Source organism: Equus przewalskii, chromosome 5, assembly GCF_037783145.1.
Source record: "Equus przewalskii isolate Varuska chromosome 5, EquPr2, whole genome shotgun sequence".
NCBI lineage: Eukaryota > Metazoa > Chordata > Mammalia > Perissodactyla > Equidae > Equus > Equus przewalskii.
In genome coordinates this window covers 8,273,546-8,288,951 of record NC_091835.1, presented here as the reverse complement: position 1 = coordinate 8,288,951, position 15,406 = coordinate 8,273,546, and the positions used below count along the sequence as shown (strand labels likewise).

General features: G+C 43.7%; 1 protein-coding gene across 7 annotated transcripts in view; it reads right to left on the bottom strand.

Moving 5' to 3' along the window:
- The window catches only part of CYP27A1 (cytochrome P450 family 27 subfamily A member 1), a 43,816-nt gene extending 29,836 nt beyond the window's left edge, over positions 1-13,980 (bottom strand). For 2 of the 7 annotated variants that reach the window (XM_070618295.1, XM_070618299.1), the window contains exons 1-2: positions 13,457-13,980; positions 12,914-13,348 (exon numbers count right to left, since the gene is read on the bottom strand). In XM_070618295.1, coding sequence (XP_070474396.1) covers positions 12,914-13,174 — 261 coding nt within the window. In that variant the 5' untranslated portion in view covers positions 13,175-13,348; positions 13,457-13,980. Of the gene's footprint in view, positions 1-12,913 lie in introns of all 7 variants that reach the window. The other 5 variants (XM_070618293.1, XM_070618297.1, XM_070618298.1 and 2 more) reach the window with 4 other exon arrangements.
- Between the last annotated feature and the right edge of the window lie 1,426 nt (positions 13,981-15,406).

The window sequence follows — 15,406 nt, the reverse complement described above, 5'->3', positions numbered from 1 at the left end:
TATCTTTACTGATTAAATCAGTCAGGCCTTGGCCTTGCCTGGTCTTCCTTGACATTTCCTCATCAGGTAAACACGGGAATTCTACCCTTAGTTGATCCCGAAGGTGCACTGTGGCTAACCCATGTGTTAAGGTCGGTAACTAAGGCTGCCTCTGATGGCCATCGCCCAAACTACGGGCATCGTGCCTAATCTACCTCCAAGGAAGGGGTGGTCACTGGGTGTGCAGACGGGCTGGCGGGTGGAGGGGAGGAAAAGCTGAATCCTGGGCGATATGTAGTGCACAAACTCATTTTTTGCCGTAGAGAAGTGCCATAGCTTTCAGATTTAGAAAAGGTTGGGAACCTAAACAAACTGAGGAAACTCAGCTTTGGGTATGATAGTCTCTCCTTAACCGAATTCTGGTCGGGATCTTCTCTTCTCAGGCCTCAACCTTGGCCTATAAAGACCTGAACACGCAAACAGACTTTCCAAGAGCTCAAGGGAGCCTCCCCAGGATGACCTGCATCCCTCAGACGAAGCCCCCCTTAAAGTACCTGCCCAAAGAGTTTCCTTTTTGTTCCAGCCAGTACCTGAAGCTGGGGGCCCTGCCTCCGAGGCTCTGGGGGAGGGGAGGAGCGCAACTTCAGTAAGATAACCCATGTGTGTTTCACATGCACCAACCCTACTTCCTGCTTTCAGTACTTTTTCACTTTCCTGACTCTGCTCCAGCCCCCACCACGCCCTTCCCCACTTTCCCATTTTCCCTTTAAATGCCCAGTCACCTCTGCACCACTCGGACTGGAGTTCCTCTCTTTACTGTCAGTACTTACTGAATAAAATCTGTTTTCACCACTTTTACTAATGTCCGGCTGTGCTTATCTCTGACAGTTGTGTGCACCTTGAAAACCTAAAAAAGTAATACTGAGCCATAAAGTAGAAACACCCCAAATTGTCATCAACAGATGAATGGATAAAAAAATTGTGATATAGCCCTACAATGGAATACTATTCAGCCATAAAAAGGAACAAAATACTGACACAGGCTACACCATGGAGGAACCTTGAAAACATCGTGTTAAGTGCAAGAAGCCTTTCACACCAGCCCACAGACTGAATGAGTCCATTTATATAAAATGTCCATAATAAGCAAATCCATAGAGACAGAAAGTAGATTAGTGGTTGCCAGGGGCTGTGGAGGGAATTGGGGGGTGACTGCTAAAGAGGACAAGGACTCTTTCTGGGGTGATGAAAATATTCTAACGTTGATGCGATGGTTACACAACTCTGTGAATATACCAAAAACCATTAATTGTTCAATGGATGAATTATATGGTATGTGATCACATCTCAATAAAGCCGGTACATGAAAACAAGATTTAAATCATCTAAAACCTCCTCCCCCCCCCCAAAATTGATACTGCATTGCCATGTTCCATTCTCCCACTTAGCTGCCTACGCAGTTTACTGATAGTGGGCTCCTCAGGGAGGCCCCCAGCACAGCAAAACCACGCTAAGACAGCAAGTTAACAGCCCTGAGGACAAAAGCGAACTCACAAACACCAGTACTGTTTGCTGGTGTCAACAATCCTGCCCCTAAAAGCTGCCAGCCGCCAGCTGGATAAACAGAAGCAGAGCTGTAACTCCGGGCACAGGCCAGTCTTTTGCCTACACTGACAGATGCCAGAAAGAAGACCCATCTGGGGTCAAAGGGGAAGAGGAATCCAGCTGGGAAGCCACGTCTCAGTGCTGTCCAAGTGTCATCGGGAGTTCGGCCCCAACCCTCTCACATAAGTGGAATTCACATTTCCAAGTGACAGAAGGTGCTAAATAATTAACAGCATTCCCAGGGTCTCCCTGCTCCAAACCTGGGCTCGAGTGATCTTCTTCAAGATCAGATCAAGCCAGGGGCACCATTTGGACTCAGGATGAGCAGGATTACTTGTATTTTTTATTAAAAATATTTTAATGTGGATAATAAAAGAAAATAACACTATAAACACACACTAGAATTAAGAACTGTTAATATTGTCATATTTGCTTCAAATTTTTTTTTTTTTAAAGATTGGCACCTGAGGGGCTGGCCCCGTGGCCGAGTGGTTAAGTTCGCGCACTCCACTGCAGGCGGCCCAGTGTTTCGTTGGTTCGAATCCTGGGCGCGGACATGGCACTGCTCATCAAACCACGCTGAGGCAGTGTCCCACACGCCACAACTAGAAGGACCCACAACGAAGAATATACAACTATGTACTGGGGGGGCTTTGGGGAGAAAAAGGAAAAAAAATAAAATCTTTAAAGATTGGCACCTGAGCTAACAACTGTTGCCAATCTTTTTTCTTTCTTTCTTTTTTTTTTCTTTCTGCTTTTTCTCCCCAAATCCCCCCAGCACATAGGTGCATATTTTAGTTGTGGGTCCTTCTAGCTGTGGCACATGGGACGCCGCCTCAGCATGGCTTGATGAGTGGTGCCGTGTCCATGCCCAGGATCCAAACCAGCAAAACCCTGGCCCGCCACAGCAGAGCGTGCGAACTTAACCACTCGGCCATGAGGCCGGCCTCTCAAATATTTTTTTTAAATGAAAACATTCCAGATACAAAGTCCCCTTCTTTTCCTTCCTTTTGCCCTCCCTCCCCAGAGTGACTACTGTCTTGAATTTGAAGTGTATCCTTTCTGTCCATGTTTATATAATTTTACTACATATATACGTATCCAATGGCAGCCCACAGTATTTTTGTGTGGTTTTAATTTATAGACATAGTATTCTACTCTACATATCGTTCCATACTCCACTTTGTTTTTGAGTTTTATTTCGCTGTTAGTGCTGCCGAGTGGATCCAACTCCGAGTGACCCTGTGGACAGCGGAGCGGAACCCTGCCGAATCTTTTCGCGCCATCCTCGCCCCTTCTGGTGCTGTATCAGACAATGCTCCACTGCTATTCATAGGGTTTTCATGGCCAATGTTTTTGGAAGTGGGTGGCCAGGTCTGTCTTAGTCTGAAAGCTCTGCTGAAACCTGTCCACCAGGGGTGACCCTGCTGCTCTTTGAAATACTGGTCGCACAGCCTTCAGCATCACAACAACACACGGCCGCCACAGTATGACAACAAACAGACGGGGGCGGGGGGGGGGGTGTGTTCCCTGATTGGGACATGAACCTGGGACACAGCGATGAGAGCACTAAATCTTAACCACTAGACCACTAGGGCTGGCTTTTGAGTTTTATATTGATACATAAAAAGCTTGCACATTCATCATGACTGTTGTATGATATTCCACTGTGTGAATATATCACAATTTATTTATCCTACTGCCAGGCATTTAACATGCTTCTGAATTTTTCATTTTACAAACAAAGCTACGAAAAAAATTTTTGTGCATGTGTCCAGCCATTACTTCAATAGTCATAAAAATGTCGGTTTTTATGCAAGAAGGTAGAACTGTCATAAGTTACAAAGATATGTACCAGCTAGTTCGACAGTAAGAATCTCCCTCTGATTTTGCACTCTAGAGAAACAATGGGCTGAGGGTAGAGGAAAGCCAAAAGTGATCCAAGAAAAGGCATTGCCTACGATGCCCTCAGCGAGGCCATCAAGAAAACAGAAGCCCTGCCCACCCCTCACCCACACCCCTCACACACCCAGAGGAAACCTCAGTCCTCTGAGCACACCTTTCCCCACAAGCCAGGCTGGGCTGCAGAGGAACGACGAGAGTGTTCCAGGAACAAGGAGGGATGGTCAGCGACGGATGTAGAACTGAAAAGTGGATGTAGACGCAGAGGCGGGCGTCAAAAGCAGGGACCCAGAGCCCAACAGGGGCACAAGAGGAAGAGAAATCAGAAGACCTCAGAATGTGATGTCGGGTCAGGAAGCACTTAGTCAGCCATTCTTTTGTCTCCTGCTCTCGATTCTTTTGCTTTGTTTTTTTAAATTGTAAAAGGTAATATGTGCACACTGTTAACAAAAGGGTACAAAACGACCTGACAGATGCTGAACGATGCCTGGGCAGGTGAAGCCAGAGGAAGCTCTGGTGGAGTCCACAGCAGTCCTGCAAAAACAGTCAGTCTTCCTCCCAGCTCTCACCTCCAGACTCGAAGACCCCTAGACAGAGGCAACCAGCATCACCAGTTTCTCGTTGTCCCCCCAGAGATATTTTATGCCCACGGAAACATATATATGCATATATACCTCACTTTCTTTACCCACAAATGATGGCATCTTATATAGTTTTGCACCTTGTTTTCTTCCTGTCTCTTGGCAAGCAATTCATATTACTACACACAGATCTGCCCTTGTTCTTTTTCATGGCTGCATAAAATTCCATCACATAGAATGTGCAATGATTTATTTATTTAGCCCCCTACTGGGACATGTAAGTCATTCTAACCTTTCCCAATCAGAAATATTGCTATCTTGAATATCTCTTTGACCATAGAATTTTATCTGTAAGATAAAAATTCTGGCAGTGCTCTTGCTAGATTGGTATGATTCACATTTTTTACCTTAATATCTAGTTTCAAATTGGCAGTACACCCAATTCTGCAATAGCCTCCAGGACAACCTGTAAATGTCCGCCAGACGAGACTGAAAAATAATCAAGCCAAGACAAAGTAACTGGAGGATAATCTCCAGAAGGCTTAATGGTAACATGAGTACCAGGGGAAGAAAATCCATCTAATCAATGGTATTAGCCAAACTGAAGAAAGAAGGTGCTAACAATGGGAGTGGCCATTACAAAATCCAGAAGAAGGGAGCCAAAAAGCAAGAATTTGGCAGCATTTATCTCTCAGGAGAGAGATACTTAATCTAATGGACAGGCACCAGAGAAGCACATTCAACCAGGTTTCTCCAAGGCCAAGATGAAATTCCCTCCCATATAATTCTATTCCTTTACTTCTGAGGTCCCTGCACGCCAAGCAGTCCACTAAAGTAGTTACTAATTTCTCTCCCTGGGTACCTGGATCCTAGGAAAAGGAGGCAGTGGATTAAAGATGGACACAGATTCTTCGATATCCCTCCCATTCACAGGTGAGGTCTACATCTTCTCTTCTAGAATTTGGGTGGGCTCTGTAACTGCTTCGATGGATAGAAAACAGTGGAAATGACATTGTGCCCGTTCCCAGGCCCAGGCCTTAAGAAACTGGCAGCTTCCACTTTCTATCTCCTGGAACATTCACTCTGGGGGACGTCTCACAGACAAGTTTACTACCAGATGGAGCCACTGCCCAGTACCACTCACAGCCCTATGGCTGGTACATGAAATGTATTCATTTATCAAACATTACTGAGACTCCCCCCTGTGCCCAGGACTGTGCCCGGTGCTGGGGTCACAGAGGTGGGAAAGACATAGGCCCAGCCCTCAGAGCTTCACAACCCGGTCTCTAAGCCATATAGACAGGTGATGATAAGAAACATGTGCATCTAAACATATAAAGCAAATATTAACAGACCTAGAGAGAGAGATACCGCAACACAATAATAGTAGGGGACTTTAATACCCCACTTCATCAATGGACAGATCATCCAGACAGAAAGTCAATAAGGAAACATTGGCATTAAAAGACACATTAGACCAGATAGACTCAACAGCTATATATATAGAACATTCCATCCAAAAGCAACAGGATACACATTCTTCTCAAGCACACGTGGAACCTTCTCCAGGACAGATTATATATTAGGCTACAAAACAAGTCTTAATAAACTTAAGAAGACTGAAATCATATCAAGCATCTTTTCCCACCAAAATGGAATGAAACTAGAAATCAATTCTGGAAAAGTCATGAAGATGTGGAAATTAAACAACATGCTAGTGAACAACCACAGGTCAAAGAAGAAATCAAAAGAGAAATTAAAAAAAAAAACACCTAACGACAAATTAAAATGGAAATACAACATAACAAAACTTAAAGGGAGGAATGCCTGGGAAAAGGAGGTTGAGGCCTCAAATGTCCCCCTGAGGAGTTTAAAGCTGACTCCCCAGGCCCTGTAGAGATTCCAGAGCAGGGGAGCAACACGACCAAACATGCTTTCAGGGGTGGTGCATGGGCAGACTGTAGGGGCAGAGCAAGCAGCAAGGGAGACCACATAGGAGGGAGCGCCTAGACACCATTCCTTCCCAGAGTCACGATGGGGCTGCCCGTGCTGCCAGCCAAGCCACAGACAAGCAAGGAGGCTGACCTGGTGGTGGAGCTGCTGGAGCTGGAAATGATATCCTCTGCGTTGGGCAGAACAAAGCCTGCCAGGTTCAGAAGGTCACGGATCATCTGGCCTTTGATGCTGATGTCCAGTGGAGAGTTGGAGTGGAGGCTTCAGGGTGCAAAGAGCAGTAAAAGCCAAAACTTATGGGATGCAGCAAGAGCTGTTCTAAAAGGGAAGCTCATGGCAATAAACGCCTACATTAAAAAACAAGAAAGATCTCAAACAAACAACCTAACTTTACACCTCAAGGAACTAGAAAAAGAAAAACGACTAGCCTGAAAGTAAACAGAGGAAGGAAATAACAAAGATCACAGCTGAAATAAATGAAATCGAGATTAAAAAGACAACAGAAAAGATAAGTGAAACTAAGAGCTGGATTTTTCAAAAGATACACAAAATAGACGAAGCTTTAGCTGGACTCAACAAGAAAAAAAGAGAAGAGGACTCAGATAAATAAAATCAGAAATGAAAGAGAAGATGTTACAACCAATACCACAGAAATACAAAGGATCACAAGAGACTACCATGAAAAATTATACACCAACGACCTGGACAACCTAGAAGAAATGGATAAATTCCTAAAAGCATACAACCTACCAAGACTGAATCATGAAGAAATAGAAAATCAGAACAAACCAATTGCTAGAAAGGAGATTGAATCAGTAATCAAAAACCTGCCAACAAACAAAAGCTGAGGACCAGATGGCTTCACTGGTGAATTCTACCAAACATTTAAAGAAGATTTAATACCTATCTTTCTCAAAATCTACCAAAAAGTAGAAGAGGAGGGAATACCTCCAAATTCATTTGCAAGACCAGCACTTCCTGATACTAAACTCAGGTAAGTACACTACAAGAGGAGGAAATTATATCAACATCCATGATGAACAGAGATGCAAAAATCCTCAACAAAATATTAGCAAACCAAATTCAACAACACATTAAAAGGATCATATGCCATGAAGTGGGACTTATTCCAGGGACGCAAGGATGGTTCAACATCAACATATCAATCAATGTGATACACCGCATTAACGAAATGAAGAATAAAAATCACATGATCATCTCAATAGACGCAGAAAAAGGATCTGACAAAATTCAACATCCATCTATGATAAAAACTCTCAAAAAAGTGGATATAGAGGGAACATACTTCAACATAATAAAGGCTATATATGACAAGCCCATGGTTCACATCATAGTCAATGGTGAAAAGCTAAAGGCTTTTCCCCTAAGATCAGGAACAAGATAAGGATGCCCACTCTCATCACTTTCATTCAACATAGTATTGGAAGTCCTAGCCAGACCAATTAGGCAAGAAAAAGAAATAAAAGGCATCCAAATCACAAAGGAAGAAGTAAAACTGTCACTATTTGTAGATGACATGATATTATATATAGAAAACCCTAAAGACTCCACCAAAACCTATTAGAACTAATAAAAGAATTCTTTAAAGTTGCAGGATACAAAATCAATATATAAAAATCAGTTACATTTCTATACACTAATAATGAACTATCAAAAAGAGAAATTAAGAAAACAGTCCCATTTACAATTGCATTAAAGAGTAAAATACCTAGAGGCTGGCCCCGTGGCCGAGTGGTTAAGTTCGCGTGCTCTGCTGCAGGTGGCCCAGTGTTTCATTGGTTCGAATCCTAGGTGCGGACATGGCACTGCTCATCAAACCACGCTGAGGCAGCGTCCCACATGCCACAACTAGAGGGACCCACAACAAAGAATATACAACTATGTACTGGGGGGCTTTGGGGAGAAAAAGGAAAAAACAAAATCTTTAAAAAAAAAAAGAATAAAATACCTAGGAATAAATTTAACCAAGGAGATGTACACTGAAAACTATGACATTAAAAAAAGAAACTGGGGGCCAACTTCATGGCTGAGTGGTTAAGTTTGTGCACTCTGCTTTGGCAGCCCAGGGTCTCACCAGTTCGAATCCTGGGTGTGGACTTGGCACCAGTCATCAAGCCATGCTGGGGTGGCATCCCATATGCCACAATTAGAAGGACCCACAACTAAAATATACAACTAGGTACTGGCGGGCTTTGGGGAGAAGGAGGAAAAAAATAAAAGAAAATAAATCTTAAAAAAAAGGAAACTGAAGAAGACACAAATAAATGGAAAGATATTCCCTGCTCATGGATTGGAAGAATTAATATTGTTAAAATGTCCATACTACTCAAAGCCATCTACAGATTCAATGCAATCTCTATTAAAATTCCAGTGGCATTTTTCACAGAAATAGAACAAATAACCCTAAAATTTGTATGGAATTACAAAAGACCCCAAATATCCAAAGCAATCTTGAGAAAGAAGAACACAGCTGGAGGCATCATGCCTCCTGATTTCAAACTATTCTACAAAGCTATAGTAATCAAAACAGCATGGTATTGGGATAAAAAGAGACACATAGACCAATGGAACAGAACAGAATAGAGAGCCCAGAAATAATCCCATGCATATATTGCCAATTAATTTACAACAAAGGAGCCAAGAATACACAATGGGGAAAGGCCAGTCTCTTCAATAAAAGGTGTTGGGAAAACTGGAGAGCCGCATGCAAAAGAATGAAACTGGACCACTATTTTACACCGTACACAAAACTTCACTCAAAATGGATTAAAGACTTGAAATAAGACCTGAAACCATAAAACTCCTAGAAGAAAACATATGAGGTAAGCTCCTTGATATCAGTCTTGGCAATGATGTTTTGGATTTGATCCAAAAACAAGGGTAACAAAAGTAAATATAAACAAGAGGGACAACATCAAACTAAAAAGCTTCTGTAAAGCAAAGGAAACCATCAACAAAATGAAGAGGCAACCTACTAAATGGGAGAAAATATTTGCAAATCATATATCTGATAAGGGCTAATATCCAAAAGATATAAAGAATTCATACAATTTAACAGCAAAAAAACCAATCAGATTAAAAAATTGGCAGAGGATCTGAACAGACATTTTTCCAAAGAAGACAGACGGATGGCCAACAGGTACATGAAAAGGTGCTCGACATCATTGATCATCAGGGAAATGCAAATCAAAACCACAAGGAGATATCATTTCACACCTGTTAGAATGGCTGTTATCAAGAAGACAAATAACAACTGTTGGCAAGGATATGGAGAAAAGGGGACTCGTGTGCACTGTTGGTAAGAACGTAAATTAGTGCAGTCACTATGGAAAAGAGTATGCAGGTTCCTCAAAAAATTAAAAATAGAACTACCATATGATCCAGCAATTCTACTTCTGGACATTTATGCAAAGAAAATGAAAACACTAACTTGAAAAGATACATGCACCTCATGAATTATGTTAAGTGAAATAAGCCAGTTAGAGAAGGATAATCTCTGTAGGACTCCACTCATATGAGGAATTTAAACATGTGGACAAAGAGAACAGATTAGCGGCTACCAGGGGAAAGGTGGGGTGGGGGGTGGGCACAAAGGGTGAAGGGGTGCACCTACAACACGACTGACAAACAATAATATACAACTGAAATTTCACAAGATTATAACCTATCATTAACTCAATTTAAAAAAAAAAGATATATGCACCTCATGTTCATCACAGCATTATTTACAACAGCCAAGATATGGAAGCAACCTAAGTGCCCATCTACGGATGGATGGATAAAGAAAATGTGGTGTACATATATACAATGGAATATTACTCAGCCATAAAAAAGGGAAATCTTGCCATTTACAACAAGGTGGATGGAGCTTGAGGGCATTATGCTAAGTGACACAAGTCAGACACAGAAAGACAAATACTGAAATCTCACTTATATGTGGAATCTAAAAACAAACAAAACAAAACTCACAGATACAGAGAATGGGTTGGTGGTTGTCAGAGGAGCGGGGTAAAGGGTGGGCAAAATGGGTGAAGCTGGTAAAAAGGTACAAACTTCCAGTTAATAAGTCCTGGGGATGTAATGTACAACACAGGGATTATCATTAATAATACTGTATTGTATACTTGAAAATTGCTAAGAGAGTAGATGTGAAAAGTTACCACACACACACAAAAATTTATAACTTTAGAAATAAAGAAACATGATACATGAAGTGACAAATACGTGCAGGGGGCATCAGGGGACACAAGAGAGGTCATTAACCCAGGCAATCCACAATAATAGCTACAGAATAGATAGAGATCTCATCATTCGCAGGGTTGACATTTTTGAAAGATATCAGTTTAATATAAACTTACACACAAATTTAACATATGTTCACATTTCATTCTTCCAGCACTCTGGACATTGTTTTAGTAAGAAAGAGAAAGGAACTGGCATTTACGAACTAGCACGATTTTCACATGTCCCAATTTCCACCCCCTTATGTCCTACTATGCTTCCCCAAGCTGATTTCAATATTTTCACATTTGATCTGCAGTTTTTGACAAGGTGCAGGAGACATTATGGTCAGCTGCACTTACATCAATTCCACTCCTCCTTCTGTGCGGTTTAGGTGGGAGGGGCTCCTACCCCAGCTTTAGGGGTGAGCCTGCACGGGTCTAAGCTCATCAGAGCCTGCCTGTGGCCACTGTGATAGGTTCAGGGATGGGCAATTAACCCAGGCCAGCCAACTAACTTCTGCAAGACAGCACAGCCAAGGGAACCACAGAAAAACAAAACTGTAGCTTTGATGATCTCATGAATCTCTAGAGCAAAGCATGCCTGAAAGCCAACCAACTCTTAGACTTTTCGATTATATCAATCAATAAAGCTGCTTTACAGTTTAAGCCAGTGTGGGCAGCAACCAAATGAATCTGAACCGATACAAAGTGGGTCACTGAAAAGCATCCCCTTTCTCAATAGGAGTATTAAATGGGGTTTATAGATATGCAGCTCTCTGCTCTTTAGTAACTCACACCTCTTACTTAGGCACATATGTAGTGGAAAGGGCTAACATATTCCCACGGCACAGCCCAGGTTCACGTGGCTCTCGACAGCTGGGGTGCAAGGGGTGGAGCGAGGGGGGCTCTCCTAAATCCTAGCCCTGGCCACACATTCCTGGCTTTCTCCTGCTTCCTCCTCCACCTCCTAGGGCAGTCCAGAATTTCTTTGGTAGTTAATGCTCTAGAGATAATCCTGAGCAAAACCTCCCAGTAAACTCCCCCTGAGAAACAATGAGAAATTCTTAGTCCCCACCTTTGGGGCATTCACTGGGCCTCTCACATTTCTAGAAGTTAAATCAAGCAGAGGAAGTTGACAGAACTCCGATTTCTTGACTGACTTGGTTTCTTGGAGCTGAGCCCACAGGGAATGATTTTTTTAACCATCTCTGAGTGCCTTGTGACCTGCCCACCGAGTCTCAGAAACACGAGCACAACAGAGGAGCCTCCGGGGGAAACAGCAGCAGCTCAGGTAGGCGCAGAGGTTGCAGGTGCCGGGAAAATGCGGTCAGCTTAGACCTTCAAACCCTCAGAGTCATTTTTTCCCTCGTCCTCAACCCCCAGTCCCGTTTTCTCTGGAGGGTGGCTCGGAGACTGCCACACCCAGCCCTTTGTCACCTGAGGCCCTCTCCACCTCTCCTGTCCGATCTATCCTACTGCACACACCCTAACCTCGACATCGTCCCTTGGAGGCCATCTTCACCCCAGGCCTGCTCAAGAGCCCACCATGGCCCCTCAGTGGAATCAGGGCCCTTATTCTGGCCTTCAAGGCCATCCTCAAAGGCCGGTCCCATCCCCACCCCCCACAGCTCCTCATTTTTGACTCCTGCCCAGTACAGCCGCATGTAACCAGTCTGTTCACCAGCCCAGCCCAAGGCTTGCCTGCTCCTCCTGTCAATCACTGATAAGCACACAAGTGCCCGGACAACACATGTGAGTCAAAGGGCCTCCCCCTCCCCCAACCATGGACCAGCTTCTCCTCCCTGGGCACCCAAGTTCTTCCTCAAATTAGCTGTTCATTAATCGGTTTACTCCCTTGTCGCCCTCTTCCCCAAAGGAGCTTATACACCCTATAAAGCATTGGCCTCATCCCACGGAATCCCAGCACCTGGGAAAAAGTCTGGGGCAGAGCGGGCTAGTTAATATTGGTTCATAATGAGTTCATAATTAGGAAGACAGATCCCACATGAATCTCTTTCGTCCATTTCCTAAAACCTCTCCAACTAAACCAGCACTGGGCTTTCCAGTCTCTGTCGAGACGGGGCGATTGTTCACCTCCGCCTCATCTCAGCGTCCCACTGGATAAACTCTTCTTAATAATAAAATTTTGATTTCTTAATAACAAAAATGCACCTTTTCCTTCATATCTATGATTTTTGTCACTCCCTGAGAAGTGACATCTTTTTTCCCCTAAGTGGAACTTATCTTGCAAATTGCTAATCCTCTGTAATCCTCCCAAAGCCATTTCCTTTGGAAGAAGTCTGTGGTTGCCAGTAACACCACAGAATTAAACAGCGGTGCTGTGACATCTGGCAGCGGACACGCTTGCATCTGCCATTCTGGTACCAAGACATTTCCCTCCTCTCTCAACCTCTGTTCACTTTAAACTTCGCCTCCCAAGTCACTTCCTTCCTGGTGTCCTCCTGCTTCATGCCACTCCTCGATCCCTTATTTCAGTTCAAAGGGTTCCATCTACCCTTCGCAAATAACCCCTGCACATTTCCAGTTTATGACCATACCCCGAGTCGGTCCCGAGCTAAGTTCACTTTTTTTTCCCGTCCCCGTGCTCACCCCCATCCCCCGGTCGCGAGGCCCCGCTCGTTCAGTTACCTGGAGCTCGTGCGAGTACAGAACGTAGCCTTGCCCTAACATCTGGAACAAGGCGCGCAGCTGCCCTGGCCCTGGAAGCTGCTCCAGGCTCCGCAGCCTCCGATCGCCAGGCCCGGTTCCGGGAGCCTCGGCTGCCTGGGCCTCCGGGAGGGCGGCAGGGATGGTGGCCTTGGCTCTGGCTCCTTGTGGGCCGAGGCCAGAGCGTGCCACTCGCGTCCCCAGCAGCGCCCACCGCATCCTCGCGCAGCATAGCGCAGCCATGGTTCGCGCCGCCGCGCCTTTGGGTCGCGAGTGCAGAGGGACCGGAACGCCCCGAGAGAGAGATCAGGAGGGGCGGGCTCCAAGGCACCGGTAGCCTGCGTGGGGCGGTCGAAGGCCAGCCAGTCCGCTTACTGCTCACTTTTCGTCGCAGTCCTCAGTCCCTCCAAATTGGACCTAACAAACACACGGAAGCCACCTTCTACAACCGTCCGCCTCCCGGCCCGAGGAAGGGGCTGGCCAACCAAAGGCATAAGATGCACAAGGGGACTTAGGGAGACCCACAGAGCTCCGACGATGGCGCCTGTTCTGCGACTCCTCACCTCGAACTTTCGCGAACTCTCAAGGAGAACTTGAAGCTCGCTTGGTCTTAACTCCGGGCAGACATACAGCAAAGTTCTCGCCAGCCTGGGAGGCTTCTAAGGCCGGGAGGCCCCACCCAGAGCGACCCGCCCTCCCCCGACCCGCCGGCTCGCCCCCCGCCAGAGCGCTAGAGCCCAGTGGTCCTCCCTGCCTGGAGGGACGGAAGCGGCTGCTGAGATTAAACTGGCCGCTGGATTTTCCTAATGGCTCCCGGGACTGGTCTGGGAGTCTGCGCGCCGAGCGAGCAGAGAGCGAAACAGAAAACAAACAAACAAACAAACAAACAAAAACACGGCGCAGTGTTCAAAGTCATCTGATTCCCGGAGGGGGAAGACAAACAGACAAATTTCAGTATTGGGATTTTTAAATGCAATTTTACCCCCGCTCCCTCACCGCCTCCCGCACACTCTCAAAGCTCCTGAAGCAGGGTTTTCAAACTGCAGATTGAGACCACATGTAGTGAGTGTGACCAGAATCATTTTTTAGTAAGATGGAAAAGAATAAAATAGTACAGAAAATACTGCAAGAACAAAAAGTACTGTTTCATGAATCCTCTGCTTCATATATATTCAAAGTATAATCTTGAAAAAGTTAAAAACATGACTCATACAAATATAAAATAAACACAGGGTCAAAGTCTATGCAACTCCTTGAGGGAACTAGCTGGATGATAAAGCTAAGAGCATTTGAAGATTGGGTTATTTATAGGCAGCCGGAGGGGAAAAGGGCATATTTAGTTCAAAGAGGCAACAATTAGACTGACAGTTGGTGTGGCTTGGTGTGCATTTCTTTTTGCTGATCCTGTTAGGGATCATAGAGTTTCTCCAATCTGTGACTGAATGTCTTTCACCAGTTTGGGGAGCTTTTCAGACATTATCTATTCAAACACTGCTTCTCCGCCCTTCCTTTTCTCCTCTCCTTCTAGGACCTCAAATTACACGCCTTAGACCTGACGGTATCCTGTCTTTTACCCGCTCTTCTGTCTTTTTCTTTTTGTCTCTTCTAGCCCATTAATTCTCTGTTCAGCAGTGTCTAATCTGCTGTTAAATCTACCCACTGAATTCTTAATTTTCATTATTGTATTTTTCAGTTTTCAATTTTGATTAGTTTTTTCAAATCTATGTCATGTTTACACTTCTAGTTTTATACCAAAATTCTTAATTTTATCTTTTATTATCCCCTTTAATTTTGGGCCATATCCAACAAGGTTCAATACGCAGTTTCTCTCATTGTCATTTATTTCCCAGTATCAAAAATCAAATTTTCCATTTTGATTTCCTTTTTAATTTATCAGTCTTAGAGAAACATGTTTTTATTTACTTGTAAATAGTTGGAGTTTGGGTTTTTGTTTTGAAAGGGACTATACCTTTGTTATTAATTTATAATGTTATTACATTGTGGTCAGAGTTTATATCTCCGCTTTTTAGAATTATTGAAACGCTTTTGACGGTCTACTACTTGTTTTATTTTTCTGATGGTTCAATGTGTATTTTTGAAGAATTTGTATTCTCTGTTTATTAACTTATTGATTTTGTTATTTAACTCCTCTATAGCCTTATTTACTCTTGTCTACTAGATTTGTTAACTTCTGAGAGAGGTACATTCAAGTAGCCCAAAAATATGGAATTGTGGATTTGTCAGATTTTCTTGTATTTCCACCATCTTTGTTTTATAGTTTGAAGATCTGTCATCAGGTTTATAAAGGTTCATAACTATTATCTGTTTTTTTGGATAGGACCTTTTATAAATTTGAACTATTAAATTGCTTTGGATTTAGTTTATTTGATTTTAGTATTGTTATTCTTTATTTTTTATGCATTTGTTTGATATATCTTATTCATCCCTCTATTTTCAATCATTCTATTTTGATTT